Here is a 19,364-nt window from a genome sequence, read left to right as displayed (position 1 = left end):
TTTTAGATAATTTGTTCTTTATCAATTATTTTATCAGGCTGCACTGAGACACAGTGCTGCTCAGTACCCTATTCTTTAGTCGTTAGACAACTGAAGGCTTCCATTGCAGAAATGGTTCCATTGGAGGACTCTCAAACTGGGTGTTTCTTCTTGCAATTTTCATCTTGAAAGCATCTTAAGAGCTTTACAGTGCCTGGAGGAAGCTTGGTACCAAAGTTAGGCATGGCTTAAACATTTGTAGCTCTTGCTTTTATCACATATCTAGTGATCAGGCATTCCCTTTCATTGTCAACCAAATGCTTGAAATCATCTCTCTAAAAATATAATACCTCTGAGCTATTGGCTTTCTTTCCATTTTCTTTCTTTCTTTCTTTTGTTTTTCATTAATCCCCTATGTCCTCTAATCTCTTGTAGGAAAATTTTATATAACTACTGAAATGCAGTACAGTATAGTTTCCTGGCCCCTTTAGCTTATTCTAAGCACTCCTCTCTTACTATGTATCATACGGAGGTTTACAGTTCAGGAAACTACGGGTTTCTTTGGGGATTTAACCATATGCTCCCAGATGTTACTTTCTAACTAGACACATAGTCAGGAAGCAGTAGAGATTACAGCTCCACTTCAACAAATATAACTGGAGACTTCACTTACAAAATTGCCATCGCTTGTTCCAGTGTTGTTGAGAATAATAATTACCTCAGTCATCTCTTCAGAGACAAGGCTTAATAATGGCTGCAGGTCCAGCAAAATTACAAGTTTTGTGAATTTGTTTTTCTAACTCTTATATTAGAGTTGTGCTAGTAATCAGTTGTTGTTTTTTTTTTTTTTTTTTTTTTTTTGTGAACATGATCTAATTCCTGTTAATGCACTAAAAATGGAAGTTAAACTGTTTGGGTTTTTTTTTGGTACATGAACTAGTTTGTTGGCTATGTATACGTTAGCTCCTCAAAGATTAAATAAACAGTGATAACTGAAAAGAAAAACACATTTCAGTTTAGATAAATTACAATTTTTTTTTTTAATTATTATTATTTTTTTTACTTCATCCAAACAGCTACTCAAAGGAAAGAGAGAAAGAAAGATGGAAAGACTGAGAGAAGGAAGGATCAGTAATCTTTCAGCTGCAACCTTAAACAAATAGCAGGTCAAGCAGCCACATTTGTTTATTTGCAAAATGAAAATAAAAGTGCCTGGTCAAGCTTCTCACTCTATTAAGGAACCAAAACATTGAACATCTGTCACTTCAAAGGTTTCAGACAACTGTTTAATGCCAATGAAGTGCTAGTGCAGCACTCTACATGCCAGGTTCCTGAGTGCATCCTTCCACTACTTCCTGGTGGTTTGTCTTCTTGGTCTCAGACCTCCTAGAAGCGATGCAGGTGTCCAGCCTCGAAGGCAGATCTGCTAAGAAGCCTCACCAGGAGTATATCCTTCCACTTTGCTCAGGAGTAGCTTTTAAATAGAGGCTCTTGTTCTTGATCTCCGGTTGAACTGCAGCAGCACAACATCCATGCCTTACCTTGTAGTGGGCCATGTTGATCTGGACCTGAACCCCAATTCCGGGCTGACTTATGGCCTTGACCTTAGCTCTGCCTCATCACCCTGACCCAGCTTAGATCTGGAATCCAGAGCTGACCGTGACTGCTCCTCCAGATCTTTCCTGCTCACATCACTCGGGGCTTACAGACCTCAGCCAGGCTGGTGAGGCCTCAGTTCTGATAGCCATGTTATCAATCCAGGCTCTCACTGCTCCCTGACAGCAAGCCTGGCTTCTAACAGTACTAAAACAAAATAAAACAAATACTGAAGCAAAAATTATGGTGTGATCAGGACAGTATATTTATGTTGATAAGTGATAGATTTCCGTGAAAAAATCTTGTTTGGATTGTTTATATATAGAATGAAGAAAAACAAACTAGTATGGCAAACTAGTATAGCTTTGACCTTGCCAAACCCAAGGCAAGCATTCATTCATCTTGGCTTGTCACAGGGACGTTCATCTCCTCGAAGAAAGCTATCATGCTGGTTGTGCATAATTTAACCTTGTTGTCATGGTTTTATGATTTTTGGTCATCAGTATTCCACACCATAACATCATGTAATGCATTGGGGGTGGGGTTTGATATCTGCCGAATGTTCGTCTGTCGGAGAAGAACTACATTTCCCCAGGAGACTTTGCGGTCAGCAAGGGGATATAACTCCAAGCAAGGTCACCTGATCCTTCTTCTTCGCCTGCTCTTCACTGTCTGCGCTTCGCTATCTGCGCTTTGCTGCCTGCGCTTCGCCATCTGCACTTCGCCGTCTGCACTTCAGTCTCTCAACTGGACTGCACTTCTCACCCCAGCATTGTGGTGAGGTCTATACAATTCAAACAGACTCTCTCTCTCTCTCTCTCTCTCTCTCTCTCATTGTATTTTACTAATACTATATTTAGTAAAATCATTTGTTCCACCTCAGATCAGTGCTGTTGTTTTCAAGTATTTTGGGGTCCCCTGCTTCCCCTTTCCCAGAGGCGCGGATCCGCAGATCCCTCCGCCCTGCTGGTCACGGAACTGGGCCGGACCAGCCCATAAACCGTTGACACTTGTCAGTATCTTGTCCTTTATGTTCTTTGATATTGCATTTAGAAATATTTTTCTCTGTTATAGTTGCTAAGTGAAGTGAGGTTGACTAGGCAAAAAGTCCCTGCATCAAATCTTCTTGCCTTTGTTAGAGAATGTGATGTTTTGCTTTCCATGAATCATGAGGAATCTCTTGTAATCACTGTGATCTTTCAAAGCTTATCAATTGCAAGCAGCACTGTGGTGTTATTGGACTTCTCAGGAAATTCCCTGCCTTTGCTTGCCCAATTGACTGACGTGCTCCCATCTTCTTCCCCTGCCACAGAGTATGCTTCCCCAGGCTTTGCTACCAGACTCCGGGACCTGGGAGGCTACAGCAGACCTTACCAGTTCTGAAAGGCAAAGAAGGCTTTGAGCATTTTGGCTTATTCCATGTCTTATGTCAGTAGGTCCCTACTCCATTGAGGAGAGGCTTCACATTTTCCTTAGTCTTTCTGTTGGAAGTCTTTCTTGTTTTCCTCTGTGTCCCATGCCAGTTTCTATTCCTGCAGACTCCTAATTCCTGTTACAGGTGTTACAGCACCTGTTATGCTCAGGTGCTGGCTCTGTAGTCCTGTTGGGTAGCCCATCCCTGCTTTCACATCCTCTGTGCTTTCTTCTTGGTGTTTCATCTCACTTTTTCATGTTGATGGTTACATCTTCTGCTGCAGAACTTCTTCTTGGACTGTACGACAGAATGTGCTTGTGTAAGTTTTGAGGCAGCAAGCTGCATGAATTAAATTATTACAGTGTAATTCCTGAGGTAGTAGGTTGCAATGTGTACAAGCACTTCTTCAATGGTGGGAACTGAGCTGCAAGAATAACCTAGATATCTTTGTTCATAACAGCAGTTCCTTAGAGCAGATGACCATGGGTACTTCAGGGAGAGTAGAAGAAGGGACACAAAATGTGTTGGATGGAAACAAATGCAAACTTCAACAACAGTAGTTGCAGAAACTTGCTGTGTCTTCCTGTAGCCCTAGTTGATCTGAAGGGATTTAGAGTTCAGTTGTCTTGGTGTTATTCAGAGATGCATAGCTTCATTGGATACTAGTAATCAGTTTCAAGCAGTGGTCGATACAGAACAAAAAGGTTTGCTTAAATGCCTGTTGTGCTTACATATACCATGCAGTGCTGACTGCAATAATGAGTAATACAAAAGTTACACAGTAGAGGTCCTACAAATTTAGCTTAATGAATTGGCAAAGGCATTCATTTATCTGAGTTGTTTTAGCAGAGTTTCTCTGGAGCAATTGTGGTGTGCAAGTTTTGCCAAACTTATTTTCTTATCTTAGGGGGGAAGGTTTTTGCCAGGAAAACAAAGCTGAAGTATCATCTCAGCTTTTGACTTGTTAGCTTTTAACGTGTTAGCTTTGAACTTGCCTGCCATAAAAGCAAATAGAAAATCTTATATTGTCTTATCTTTCAGCTTAAAAGCTTGTCTACTTATAAATGCAGTGTTGCAAAAAAAAATGAGATTTTATTCTGATCATCACTGTATGATGCAGTAGAATTCCAGCCTTTGGTTTCCTTTGCCTGTGAAGTCAGATCCTTTGTCATGCATTCAATCAATATTTACAGGATAATTCACATGCAAATTAAAAGTTATTCTGACACTTTCTGTAGTCAGTCCTGTTGCAAAATATGACATTGTTTTCTGACATTTGTTCAGATAGTTTTATTGGGAATAGCAGCATTTTTTTAGCAAAATGGAAATAAAATATCTACACCTTTAAAGTTTATAAAGTAAGCTTTAGTAATACAGTATACTAAATTGAGTATTTTACTTGATATCCATCTGGATAGTGATACTGCCTTTCTAAGGCATTTTGGCATTTGTTGCTGAGATTTTTTAATATTGCTTGCAATAAAGACATGAGTTTAATTCACTCTGAGTGATAATATAAAATCACTTTTTTTCATCTTTGTTCTCCCTCTGCTCCAAGGCTTTTTATCATGTCAGTCATTATTCTATATCTGCTAATGATAAGCAACATAGCATTTTACCTGCTGCATTTTGCTTTTACCCTAGTTGTTGCCCATGCTTCCTTCATGAGCTGTAAAGAATTAACTACACTGGCAAAGTAAAACTGAATCTGCCATGAAGACCTGAAGATGCACTCCACTTAGTTTGACCTCATAAGCAGCAGCATATTTTAGTATAAGATTGACTGCTGTGCAACATTTATTCCATATGTTAGTCTTGCTGTGCAAAAAAAATTGGTAGAAGACTGACTGACTGCTGCAGAAAGCAATAATGTCTATGAACAAAATGAATTATTATTTCAGAGTGACTTTTAAACATGAAGCCACCAATGTATGGACTGAATCTTTAACTGCTACTGGAGAATATTGTCTCTTATCAAATAAAAAAATACAAGCACATAAAAATGTATGAAAATTACTAACATTAAGTTTTATTTTGTTTTGTCTTTTGTAACTGATAGTGCTTGTAAAATTTTAGTGGTATACATTGCATCACTTAATCTGATTAACAAGTTTTGTTAATATTATTTTAGTAATTGCTGCTCTTAGGACAGCATTTTTAGTACTATCATCTTTTAAGCATAGATGCCAGAAAAATTCTCATTTCTGACAAAATGTATTACTAAGGATATTGTACAGCCTTGATATCACAACTGCTATTTGATGCATAAAATGGGAGTGGTTTGTAAATGCAAGGTGTTTGTGTAAGAATGTATGTGTAGGTTTAGTAGCAGATCTTCAGAAGTTCTGTTGGAATCATTAGGCCATTTCATTAATCCACTGTAATCAGTTTTACAAACGTTGAAACTTTTAGAGTTAACTGAGATTGCATGATGTTAATTAAATCTATGCACATTCCTTGGAAGTATTAGCTGTAACCTAGGGGGGAAAATAACTAAAAGGCCAGCTGTGTTGTTACTTTCTGAGGCATCATCAAGTACTGACAACAGACGAGAGATCTGAATCCTGCATAATGCTGCATCTGTCTGCTGGGAACAATCCACCAGGAACACCTTGAATCCTGTTCTGAGGGAGGCTGTATGACAAATAGACAAATTACATGTCTTGCAGCATGCTACCTGTATACCAGTCTAACAATTAAGGCCCATCTGTGATAGGCAGTTCAGGGTGCAACTGGATGAGAATTGAATTCAGAGGCAGATGCTATGGAGAAAAATTAAATATGGAAAGATAATATAAGCAGGTTTCTATAAATGTTCTAGGAAATCTGCAGCATCAAAATGAGAAAAGATGTTGGTCTGTCAGACAAGAAAGAACACAGGTTCAGTGGAAAAACTGTGAGGAAAGTGTGGGGCAGCGCTTAGTGTTCAGACATTTAGTACTGCTGTTAACTAAATAGTGAAAAGAGCTTATTAAACAAAGATCTAAAAGTACTCTGCACATCTGAGTAGCTTGACTATTGTGGTCACTAGTGTTGCGGTGTTCCACTAAGCCACAAATACAGGAAGCTAACAACCATACAATAATAATAAATAAGTTTAGAGGAGCCTCCTCTTCTCCAAGGTGAACAGACTCAGCTCTTCTTGCCTGTGTAGTAAATAAATGACTGTTTATCTTGACTCTTACAAAAGTACTCTTGCTTAAACTTTTATAAAATGTAAAAATAACACTTGCATTTCTATGTAATTGAACAGTAATCAGATCACATTTCGTTTGCATGAAAACTGCAGGTTAGATTGTCAATGAAAATAGGGGCACCCAGAAAACAAAATGGCATTCATCTGTTGTTACGTGACTTTTATTCTGCATCTTCTTTTTAGTCTTCAGGAAGGAAAGAGCTGGAAGTATATGTTCAGCATACGTGAACTACACAGAATACCCTGTAGGCAACTAGTGTCACAATGATGCAGTATTCTCAAGTATCTTTCATAAGACGACATTTCCTCCTATATTTTCAGATATTTCCATCAGTGATCCATCTTTCCGAAGTAAAGAATCATCATGGATGTCATTTGCACCCTTTTATATCCGACATAAGACCCATATCAAACTGCAGTTTCAGCCTCTTTCTCCAGATGGTATCCTGTTTTACACTGCACAGCGTTTGGGTACTCAGTCAGGTAAGGATACTCCCAGTTTTAGAATTAGCTAGAATTATAAACCCAGTTGCTTTTCTGAAGAAACAGCACAAGTCTTATGAGGAGTGGCTGAGGGAAGTGGGATTGTTTAGTCTGGAAAAGAGGAGGCTCAGGGGAGACCTTATTGCTCTCTACGACTACCTGAAAGGTTGCGGCGAGGTGGAAGTCAGTCTCTTCTACTAGCGATGGGGCTAGAGGGAATGTCTTGAAGTTGTGCCAGAGGAGCTTAAGGTTGAATTTTAGGAAAAGTTTCTTCTCCAAAAGAGTGGTCAAGCACTGGAATGGGCTACCCAGGGAGGTGGAGGAGTCACCATCCCTGGGGAAGTTCAAAGAATGTTTAGATGTTGTACTGAGGGACATGGTTTGGTGGGCAATATTGGTGGTAGGTGGATGGTCAGACTGGGTGATCTTGGAGGCCTTCTCCAACCGTAGTGATTCTATGATTCTGTGAAGTTATGTTAAGTCCCTGTAACTCCTTGTGAATAATCACGTTCATGAGAACAAACACATATAAGAAAATTTTAGATGAGTCCAAAGCCAACAAGGATTTAATGAAGTTGATTCAACAAACCATTTTCTCCTGAAAAGCAATTGCATCTTCAACAAATGTAATCCTCAACAGGTGTTTACTGGTACTGCTTCCATAGTTGTAGTGCAGCTACACTAGGATTCACAAGCTGAGAGTTTGGCCCAGTATTTTAGAATGAACGAAACTAAAGCAGTATAAAAACAGATAAAACTGAAAATATGCAAAAGCAAACTGAAAGAGCACTAAGGTTCATCAGAAGTTTAACTGTTTCTTCTATAGTACTGAAAAGTTTGCTGGCGCACTATGCAAAAAAAAAAATTGAAGTTCTGCATTTTCCAGATATACAGAATGAAAAACATACTTCAATAAAAGATTTCTACTATTTATAAAATTTTAAATTTTAAATAAATTTTTAAATTTTACTGAGGAAACATTCCTAAAACTTCATGCCAAAAATGTGATTTGCTGGCCATTGCGGATATATTTTAAAATTTGGTCTTTTAGATGTATATTTTCTGCACTATATTTTTTTAATGTATCTCATCTTTACATTGCATTTATGTGATGTCTTGCATGTTTTTAAACAGAAGCATCACAAATTATTCATGAGAGGTGAGAGCAAATGCTCAATTGTATGAAGCAGAATGTTATGCCACAATGGGGCTTTGTGTGATAAAAAAGTATGCAACTATTGATCATATATTTTTTTGTTTCTTCATTCAAGGCCCAGAGCCTTGAGGCAATTGAATTAGCATCCTCAGATGTGCATATGTATGAACAGACATACACCCAATTTACCACCTTCCTATTCTATGCACAGCTGTTTTGGCAGGCTGCTGTTAGGTAAGGTTGATAATATATCATAGAGTGCTGGCTTGTCTTGTTCCAATTACAACCATATACAAAGAAGCAGGTTTAAAGAAAAATAGATGGCACATCTGTAATACAAACACATTTATTTTCAAAGAACTATGTCTTCTACAATGAATCTTTTATAATTCTATCACTCAGAGGCCAAATTCTGAGACTCTCAGTGCATAGTTCTCTCCTGTGTAAACTAAATCATTACATGGGCCATGAAAAATAGATGAGAAAAAAAGGATCTCTCTCAAAAGAACCCTGGAATAGTCAGAGGTCATGGAAACAGCTAGCATATAAAGAAATTAAATATCTCTTTGGCAGCATCAAAGAGAGAGCTCAGCCTGTTTAACTCAGGCCAGGAGTGGTTTAGCATCTGCGTGCCCTTATTGCCCTTCAGGAATGTTTAGTTTGTGCAGAAAGGCATATTTTCTTAAAATCAATCTCTAGAACCATATGAATTTCATTTCAAAACAAAAAATGTCTTCTGTAGCGTAATTTACTTTCTTTACACATTTCCCACTACCTTTTTCACTGCCCTGAAGTTTTAAAAGATTTAGGAAAAGCTAATCGTGTGGCCCTTGATATTTGCTTTAATCTAATCCTGTCAAATCCAGACAGAATTAGGCTGATGAAAGACTCAGAAGTATTCTTAGCAGCCAACAGATGTGAAAGAGCTTTCTGGTGGGGATTAGTTCACAAAGCACTTTGTATAAGCCCTTTTCTTCTGTGCAGTTATGTAAGATTTAATAAATTGATTGTCCAAACCACAAGATCTTTTTCTAAATTTCTTAATAGGGAATAATTAGAATATTTTTCTTCTATTTTTCTTTTTCTTTTTTTTCTTTTCCTTTTTTTTTTTATTTTATATTTTTTTCCCCTTTCCCTTTTCCTTTTCCTTTCATTTCCTTTCCTTTTTCTTGTTTTTTTGTTTTGTTTTGTTTTATTTTTTTTCCCCCTCTTTTCCTCTTTTCTCACTCAACAAAGTCTGCTTTGTAAAAGAAAGGAGATCTGACTCTGCAGCTAATATAGGAATGATACTGAGTTGTAGCATGTCACACTGACACAGTTGTGCATTGGCTTATTACCTGATATGAATAGTATATTGGGACTTTCCCTGCAAGGGACTTCAGGGCCATATTCTCATCAGAAAAATGCATTAATAGTTAAAGAACTAACCACCAGTCTCCCCTTGAAATATTTCCTTCTTGTTTTGTTCTTTTCAAAAAATATTACACACATTTCTAGAAAAGGGTGGATAGTGTCTTTATTCAAAACTTGATCTGCTGATTCCGGTCTCCACTTCTCTAACAAAGTGATTACTTAAACACACCCATTTAAAGCACTAGAAGACATCTCACCAGTCTGTTAGCAGAAGTTCCCATAATTCTGTCAGTCATGGGCCTTCTTGCTTTGACGACTGTTTCTTGACTCAATACTAATATTAATATTATTAATAATTAACTAATTTGTGCAGTTCTTAAGAAAGCTGTTCCAAAGTCTAGCAATATTTTAAATAGGTTGTTAATATAGTTGTTAATAAGAAGATGGGAAGTAGGGAGGGCAGAGCAGGCAAGGCAAGGAAAAGGAAAAATAAAAAAGGAAGAAGTACAGGTCCAGAATAAGTGAATTGTATGCACATATCTTAGTTTGGAAACTTGCAGATAGGAAGACAAAGAGCTTTTTCCCCTGCTTTGATTGCTTGTTGTACGCCAGCAAGGTAAACACGTGGAAAATGTAGATAGCTGTATGTGCTGCTTCTGAGTGGTATCTCTGCAAATAATACAGCATTTGGAGTTCAGCTAAGTGTCAGTAAAAGGCCAAGCCACTTTACATTTTACAAGTGAACTGTGTCCCATTTCTACTAATAAAGGTGTGAGAGCCCCATTTAATAGCTTTTAATTCATCTGGATGCCCAGCAGATGCTTGAAGAATGTATAATTTAGTCATTTACATGGAAACCACTCTGCATACTTAAAGACCTTGTCACTCTGGGTAAAAAACATTGAAGAGCATTCATTTTTCATTAATTCATAGCACTACTAAAGCTTTATATTTGTTCATAAAAGTGAAATATGCTGCAGGCTGCCTGCACAACTCAAGAGTTGAGGCCAAGGAGCTGGAAAGGTTTGTTCTGTGATGAGATGAGAAAGAACAGTTATGCTGGGTGACTAAGAAGGAAGTCAGGTTAATAAACAGAATAGGGTGACTCACACTAAATTTAATACTCAACATTTGCAACAACAGTGCTCTGTCTCCTTTTATTGGGAATATGCCACCTGCCTGGTCTGAAAAACCTCCATTCCTGATACTTAAAGCATTTCAATTTAAGAACCTAAACTAAGAGAAAATGATTATGGTTGTGTGATGTCTACGTCATTTCCTAAGACATTTTTATGGTGAAAATTCAATCATGATATTGGATAAAATCCTTTGAAAATACTCAGAATTGCTGGAATACTTACACAGAGAAGAGTGGAAAAGTATCTTACAGTGACTAGGTTGGCTATTGGTGTCCATGTTTCTGTAGGCAAGAGGGGCATCATTTTTGCTTTTCATCTGATTTTATGATGGTTCATATAGACTAAATTAGCAGTCTGTGAAGCAGAATTATTCACTTGCTTATGTGATAGAACAGCCATCCCCATTGTCCTTATGTCTGTTGTATATGAGGACTCATAGCAAACTGTAGTGGAAATGCAAAGTTCCGGCCTGAACCAGTGACTGAGCACCTGGTGGGAAGGCAGGACCAACCCAGGGAAGCTCAGGTGCATGCAATGCTGCTGAGTGACCAGAAGGGGTGGATCCTAGCTCCACCCCTTCCCAGACCTCATTTAAGAGTTAGTAGTGGAGGCAAGAGTGTCTTGCTAGAGCTCCCTGCCTGAGACCTTCTAAAGGTAAGTAGCTTTTCTTCCTTTTATTCTATATCTCTGGCTGCTGTGTTTGGGCTCATCCTCACTTGCTGTAGCCTAGAACTTTGCTACCCTGCTGTCATTGTTGTGCTTTCTGTTGCACCATAGCATTACAACATTGTATTATAGCGTTGCACAAGCAAAGCAAAAAAGAGGCAAGTAAATTGAGATTGCTCGACAAAGGTGACTCATGCTAGCTGCTGAAATATGGTAGCGTGATAGTGGTGTGTAAATGAAACAGAAAAATCTTTTCATTAAGAATAGCATTTTTGAAATGTGAGACTGAAAAGTTTAACTTACGAAAATAGCCTACTCCTTGTGGATGAATGAACATCATGGTAACTGAAGATTGTTCTGGATCCTATCTGCAACCTCTGCTCTGGGATGGTGCTCCAAGCAGAAGGTAGAATATACCAATTGACATGGAGACTTTTATCTAAATCGAGAGATTAGGGGTTCTGGCTTGATACTTGTTCTCAGACTTGCATTATCCATGAAATATGGCTCTGTACAGGGAGTATAATAATTTTCTAATACTCCATAAAAGTTTGTATGTATGTGGAGTAATTCCTATAAAGGAATGCCTAGACATTAAGGACCCTGCTATGATCATCACCAGGCTCAAGTTACAAGAGGTGCAAGAAGCTGCTGTAACCTGTCATCTGACTGATGTCTAGCTGTGTGCATGCGGGTGTGGCAAAAGACGGAGTGTCCAACTAACAAGCTCCGAAAGCCAACAAGAGTAAAAAGATGTAGAGTAAGCTGAAAACCATTAGAACTTCAACCTTGCCGAGGCTGGTAACCAGTAGCAGAAACTGCAGAAGAGTGGAAATCATGCTCATCTTTTCTCTGTCCTTTGTCCCTGTACAAAACTTCTTTCTGGCTTTCTCTCTTCTGCTTTTCCTTCCCTCTATGACTCTGGGACTCACAGTGCCAGTGATCAGTAAATGTTCCTGAAATAGAAGGTGGAAGGAGAGGGGTAAGAAACAGTGTTCCTCATATGACAACTACACAAACTGGCATTCTTGCCCTCAATTAGAGGAAACAAAGGTGAGGTAATAGCAATACAAGTCACAGACTGAGGGCAGCAAACAGAAACGCTGTGTCAGAGATCTGAAGGAATTAAGACCACAGTTGTTCTGCAACCATTGACTGAAGCTCTTGAGAACTGCACCCTCCAGTACTGATGAAGCTCCGAGCTCACTGAAGCCTCTGTTCCCAGCAGAAAATCACGCTGTGGAGGCTTCTGCACAAGAATGAAGGAAGAAATAAAGCATAAGTGTCAGATGTCTTAGGAGTCTTGGTAAAGAAGCCTAGATCTTCAGTACTACAAAAACTTATCAGTGAGTTTATGACAAGCAAGGAGTCATCTCTCTATTGCTGAGGCAAATGACAACTGCATGAAAAATGTATGTGTCACTGAAATGAATTGAAAGGATACTTTGGAAACCTCTTCAGCCTTAAAAACCATTGGGAAATCCTCTTTACTCTTAATGGGGTGACAACCCCTCATGTAAGAGCTCAGACTTAAATCTATCAGTGCACGTTAATTTACAGTGAAGTATAGGAATAAATTCATACACTCTGATAAGACAGACTTTGCCTCATTCACATATGCATGGAGCAGAAGGGCGGACTTTGAGTCACGGAGGGGAAGACACCCTAAAAGAGAAGAGCTAAAAATACCACCTGTGATTCCCTACCCACGGTCAGTCAGCCCAATGTCCTCTGATAGTACGTTCAGCCCTTCTAGGAAATGCATCATCACTAGGCAGATTTGACAGTGAATTCAGCTACTGAAGAGATCTTTGGCCAATGCTGCTGTGCAAACTTAATCCTGTCATAGCATTTTGCACCCTGAAATTCTTCTGCATGCATATGATATTTCAGAGTGAGGCACTGTTAGAACACATTTCTAATATACAGCCTTGACACATTACTATGCAGATGAGTTTCCTATGGTGAGTTGATACTGCTTAAGCATACTCCCCGCTTAAGATAGGGATATAGAGAGACATCTGCTTGTCTAGATAGAGTCTGAACGTGAAATAGCATTGCTACTGTCTGGGAGAGTTTAAAACTGTGTGACTCTAACCTACTTACAGATTTACATACTTACTCATAGTAGAAGTTGAACATTTTTGTGATGCATTCAGAGTCTGTCATAAGAAGTCATGCAAATAGATACAACTGTGGATAATCCAGATCTCACAGCTGTAGCTGGATGAACCTATGTGAGACTTCTCATTAATTCCTAGTTTTAGCAACTGGCTACTCAGGACACAGTTGACTTGGCCTCTGGAAACTTGGATATTGGACATGGAGCAGGCAAGACTTGAACACCTTCACGATGAAACCATGAAAATCAAAATGATGAAGAAAAATTGATACCTCTTATAGGGTGCTCACTTCCTCTACAGAAAAGAAAAAATATCCACTTTAAAGTGGAGCAACTTTAACCTTCATTCATTTGGTGACAATTCTGAATTTGGTATTGCAAGTAAAAGTGTTTTAAACCCAGTTTCTTGCTTGAGGCAACACCTGCAATGACAACCTCTTCAATTTTTTAATTTTGTCATTCTGTTTTCCTAAACTGGGAAGATGATGGGGCAAGGTATAGTTCAGAACAGAACTGAAAGCTGTAATTGTCAAAAATTCTGTCCAGCACCCAGGGTCCTGCATGTTGTTTCAGGCTACAGTTGAGCTTAAAGAGCCTATTTCCAAAGAGGCAGACGTAAACTTATTGAGACAGATTGTCCTACAGTTCCTTGCACACCCTCCAACAGGTTGTGCAAAGGCTTGAATGCACAGCAAATTGATGAATGTAAGTGCCTACCTCAGGAGTCTCTGCTCTTTTGTGACAATGCTAATAAATAGTCATACTAGATTAGATACTAATCTGAAAAGCTGGAAGGAAAAATTGTGTCTTGTCTTGTATTTTCTAGAACATAGGAACCAGCCCTGAAATCTAGTCCTGGAAAAACTGGGGATGTCTTCACCTTTCTGCTTAACAAAAGCAAGCTTCCTCAGGTCTTTGGCCCCAGCTAGTTATGGGATGGATTGGGATAATGCTTAACCTAAAACAGTTGCAACTACTTTGCTTCATGTTGTTCCATGCTAAGACTGCTGAGAGGGGAAATTCAGTGGTCAGGATGCTTTCTATTCATTTAAAATGGTGATGCGAGCCTTAAAATGGCATAAGCCCACACAAACTTCAGCTGTGCAAATCATCCCTCAGATAGGGCGGGTCAACAGTTCCCTTGTTGAAAATGTCAAATGTCAAAGTGAAAAGTAACCAAGGCACACCCATAGTTTACCTCCAGGAAAACCTTTTATTCCAGCCCTAAAATATTTTCAGCCATTTGTCCCTGAGCAGTACCTGAACCTCATGGAGAAATACTGAGCTGAACTCCGGGATCAGCATGCACATCATAAAGTTTGTAATAAAAGTGCTGTTCTCCAAAGGCTAAGATGACAAATCATCATCTGAAAAGCACAGAACACAACCTGAGGAGTAGCAAAGTGCCCTGAGAACCTCGGAGAGAGATGGAGGTAGAAAGTTGTTTTTCTTTTTTTTTTTTTTTTCCTCTTCTCAAATAGCATGAGAGCGAGTTACTTGTATCTGAAGAGAGGTCTCAAACCTGTGTTGAACAATCCAGAATGCTTGGCCATAAGCTCCCCTTACCCTAAAAGCAGATGAAGTAACAACAGATCTGCTTCAGCAGTAATGCAGAGCTCCAAAGTTAACTACAGTACATTAGCAAAAGGCAGCATTAGTTTTGCATCTGAGTTACTGTGGTTAACTTAAGCCTGCCGAAACTGTGTAAACCACTGTCTTCTAATGTCATCTCAGACAGACCACTGTCACACTGCATAGCTATCAAAAACTTCCTTGTAGGCCAGGTGTTGGAGAAATTTTCAACTTCTCTAGCTCTTGATTACAAGACAGGTGAGCAATCAGCAACAAAAGCAAACTTCATTAATTTTACAAACAGGTCCACCCTTAAGAATGTGGAATCTTTATGGAAATTGCACTTTCCAAATCTAAAAAGCATTTCTTCATTGGGAAAGATTACATAAAAATCTAACTTTTACTGATAACTGCAAGGAGAGAAAGTATATGCAAATTTAATACGCTTATTTATCAATTTTGTTAGCTTACCTTTAAAAAAAAAAAAAAAACAAAACTAATTTCTGAGGGCAAACATTTACAAAGTTAGAAAATGCAACTCTTTCACACCCTGCTGCCCTCCTCTTCTGCCTCTCTGTTGTCTTTCCCTGTTGGAGTCTATCTCTGCCCTTCATACCTTCTTTTCAGCTCCTGCTTCCTAACATTCCCAGATATTTTCCTTCATGCTTGTAATAGTTCAAAGCCTTTTATATTGCCTGTCAGGCAAAAGCACCAGTAGTACATGAGAAGACACTTCAGCCTAACACTTCCTGCTATGGCGGCCTCCAGAAAAATGATGCTAAAGACCTACTGGAAATAAGTTATGGAATTGAGAAATGCAGGCATGAAAGCATCAGGATTATTCTTCAGCATGCTGCCTCTGAAAGTAAATATATTTCCTACTTTTTTCTACAGGTGACTTTCTATGTATATCATTAGCAAAAGGATTTATACAGCTACGCTACAATCTTGGAGACAAAACAATTGTCTTACGGGCTAGTCAGAAGGTCCACGCTGATGGGCAGACCTGGCATGTACTCAGAGTAGGAAGAGTTGGTAATGAAGGCTACCTGGATCTGGATGGCATCAATGTTACCCATACAGCCAGTGCTGGGATGAATGTGCTGGACACGCACACAGATTTTTACGTTGGAGGGGTATCCTCTCTAAATCTTGTGAATTCAATGGCAACAGAAAACGAACCCACAGGTTTCAGTGGCTGCATACGAGAGGTTGTTATAAATGACAAAGAACTGAAGCTGACTGCGACGGATCCCAAAGGTGGAGCCAATATTGGTGACTGTGACGGAACCGCCTGTGGATATTCAGTGTGCAAAAATAATGGAACATGCCAAGTTGAAAGCTCAGGCTTTTCTTGTTCCTGCCCACAAGGATGGATAGGGAACACGTGTGAAGAGTCTGTTCACTGCTTGCAGAACAGATGTAGGCCGCAAGCTCTCTGTATTCCCCAGCCCACTTTGCTTTCATATACCTGTGTATGTGCACTAGGCTGGTCAGGTAAGCACTGTGACAGCAAAATCAGCTTTTTCACAGCAAAGTTTGTTGGTAATTCCTACATCAAATACATAGATCCCCTTTATGGAAAAAGAGACCTCCAGTATAGCCGTATTTCTTTAAACTTTACTACCAATCAAATTGAGGGCTTAATGGTGTGGCTGGGAAAAGCTGAAGATGAAGACAATGATTTCCTTGCCATTGGCCTCGCCAACGGAACATTAAAAGTTGTGATTAATCTTGGAGAAAGAATCTCTGTTCCAATGATTCAGAGCAAAGATTCCACCTGTTCTGATGAAAGATGGCATTTTGTTACTGTAATTCAAAATCAAACATGTGTGAAGGTGTATCTTGATGAGGAGCTAATTATTTTTGAAGATATTGATCCACACAGAAAATACACTGCTTTAAACTATGGTGGAATTTGTTATTTCGGTGGATTTGAAATTGGCAGAGAAGTCCATACAGTCACTGTAGGGCTGTTTCAGAAGGAGTTCATTGGTAAAATGAAAGATATTGCACTCTTCCAAGATTCTAGAAAAATTCAGCTCATGAAAGGAGAAGGTTATAATGTTCATAATGGAGATCATAGAAATTAATTGAAGAACTAATTAAGATTCCTTGAAAGTGTTGCATTTCATTTTTGTACTGCCTCTTGTATTAAACTGACAATCTAGAATTTGTTTACAAAAATAAGAGAAATAGTTCCTAATCCTTTTTCTGTTTTAATGATGGGTATTAATAATATATGTAAAATGTGGCCAGAATTTTTAATTTACTCCTATTTATATATACTCTTCAGTATTTATTTTAAAATAATGAAGTCTGATTTTTTTTTTTTCTTTTTTTTCTTTTTTTTAGTCAGCTGGAGATAATTTTGTATTTTGTAGATGGATGGTTGTCAATCTAATATTGTTTGTGGACAAGGACAACTTTTTTTTGGAGAAAAAGCTACATTTCATTAGTATGCACAGCCTCTTTTCTAATGTTGCAGTTTTATGATTAAGAGTAACATCTGACATTTGTAGGTGGAAAAAACATTGTATCTGGGGTTAAACATGCATGTTTATAAAAATAACATTTGTATTTACTTACTAAATCCACAAAGACTATTTCAGCTAATGAAGTTGCTCTCCCTAACTTCTGAGTTGCTATCCATTACATAAACATTTATGTAAAAAATCAAAATTTGATCTGTTTTCATGCTAAAATATTATGTTTAAAATCATTCTCTTTTAGAGGCAAAAACAAAAGGTATTTTAATTATTGAGCACAAAAACAAGCTCATGTACACTCGGGCATAAAAACAGCCCACTGTTTCTCTCCACCAGGGGTCTCCCAAGTTTGAGCACAGAATAATGTGTCTCAGCCAGTATTTGGGACAGTTGGCCATCTGCCTACAAGTAACTTCTCTTACTAACAGCTTTTTTGTCAAGCAACTGCTCTGCTTTAGCTATATACTTCTTTTATCCCTCTAAATGAGATTTTAAAATTTTACTAGACAAATTCTTAGTCACCGTGAATTGAATTTCATTTCATGCATTTTTAATCTCAAAAGTAAATAGAGTTCTTCAATAAATAAAATATGAAAGTTTATTCCTTGTGAAAAAGCTGTTATACTCTACACTTCAGTCGCCAATAAAAACCAATGAAGTTATATCTTAATCTGCTTAAACATAAGATTTGTGATGGCATTTATTTCTCATTTGACTGCTGAATTGCTGTATAAATAAAATACGCAGAAATAATAGTACTGAATTGCTATTTATTTTTTTTTTAACTTTACTATGTGAACACATGCTCAAAAGCACATGATCTACCATCACTTTCTTATGCTGAAAGTACGTCCACAGTGGGTACTGATCAGGAACAAGCAACTATTTCTGGTTTGTTTCCTCCCTTCTGTAAAGCAGGTCAGGAACAGAGACAACAGGCACAGCAAAACCAGGTGACACATGTCACTTTCCACATAACCAGATGGCAAGGAACTTGTTGCCAACAGTTAAGGATGACTCAGAGATGAGCTGAGGGGCAAGGACATGGAGCTGTCACAAGCTGTTTTAATAGGGATTTGCAAACATCTAGTCGAGGTTCTTCCTATCCTTTTAAGCTGCTCTGAACCTTTAAGCAATCAGCCTGATACAGCAGAGCTTTCTTCCCCCCTATCCAACAAGTTAACAACAGCTCTCAAAGCCTACTTGGCATTAGAGCTGGCTCCAGATTCTTGTCTTCATTTCTCTTAGAAGGGCCTTTTATGGCCATGTGATGCTGGGGAAGGGAGCGTCTTCAGATTTATTCCATTCACTCTAGGGTTCCTGGTGTACTGCCAGTTCAGTGTACAGCAAGCAACCAGAGCACTCCTGACAATTACCAACATTAGAAGAGTGACTGAAGATGTGGGGAAGGCAGCAACCCCTTACTCCTGCAGCAGTGGGGGTTCTTTCCCATTACACAGCTCAGATTCTAGGACCAAATTCTGTCAGATGTTTCTGTCTGTTAATTTAAAATCTTAATAAAACTCTTCCAGTAGAGATGTTCTCCTTTGGCTCTCCAAGAGGCAGATAGTAAAGCACTAGCTAAATCTGGAAAACGTTTATATATTCTTTCCAAACAAATATTTCTGGTAACTGACAGAAAATATTCCCACCTCAGCTAACAGGGGCAATTTTCAGTGATAACAGTTTATTTTCAGAGCTCTTCTGGACAGGTCAAAAGGAAAATCTTGACAAGCAGAGCTACTGATTTAAAACTGATTTCAAAACCAAACACAGGTTTCATTATTTTTTTATATATTAAAAACCCTGATGTAAATATTTGCACAACCCACACACATATTAATGCCAAATATATAAACCATGGAATTAATTAATTTGGAAAAACTAGTATCATTTTATTACACAACGAAACTTGACAGGTTAACTACTGCTTTGTTTACAAGAGGATTTCTTGCTTAAGAATCTCAACTATGAGGCTGAGAAACATTACTGAATAAAAGTCTGCCACCTCTTCATTTGGTGCAAGGTTTTTATTTTAGTCAATTTGACTGTGAAGCTACTTATTTGTAGGATATTGAAAGGAAATTTTACTTTAAAATACATTAAAATTAGCAAATATTATTAGTGTGGTGTTAAACTTGAAAGATCTTCTCAGAAAGAAGAGGCTGTTCTACAGCAAAGTGCAAAATGCCATGTCCA

The 19,364-nt window shown here is 38.3% G+C and overlaps 1 protein-coding gene across 1 annotated transcript in view; it reads left to right on the top strand.

Moving 5' to 3' along the window:
- EYS (eyes shut homolog) overlaps positions 1 to 17,004 on the top strand; it is a 643,894-nt gene extending 626,890 nt beyond the window's left edge. The window contains exons 37-38 of the mRNA XM_042889745.1: positions 6,507 to 6,668; positions 15,571 to 17,004. Coding sequence (XP_042745679.1) covers positions 6,507 to 6,668; positions 15,571 to 16,769 — 1,361 coding nt within the window. The 3' untranslated portion in view covers positions 16,770 to 17,004. The remainder of the gene's footprint in view (positions 1 to 6,506; positions 6,669 to 15,570) is intronic.
- Positions 17,005 to 19,364: the final 2,360 nt, after the last annotated feature.

The sequence above is a fragment of the Lagopus leucura genome, unplaced genomic scaffold (assembly GCF_019238085.1).
Source record: "Lagopus leucura isolate 7727_CA_CO unplaced genomic scaffold, USGS_WTPT01 Super-Scaffold_73, whole genome shotgun sequence".
Taxonomy (NCBI): Eukaryota; Metazoa; Chordata; class Aves; order Galliformes; family Phasianidae; genus Lagopus; species Lagopus leucura.
The sequence above is the reverse complement of the archived record's forward strand: the minus strand, read 5'-3'. Positions and strand labels throughout refer to the sequence as shown.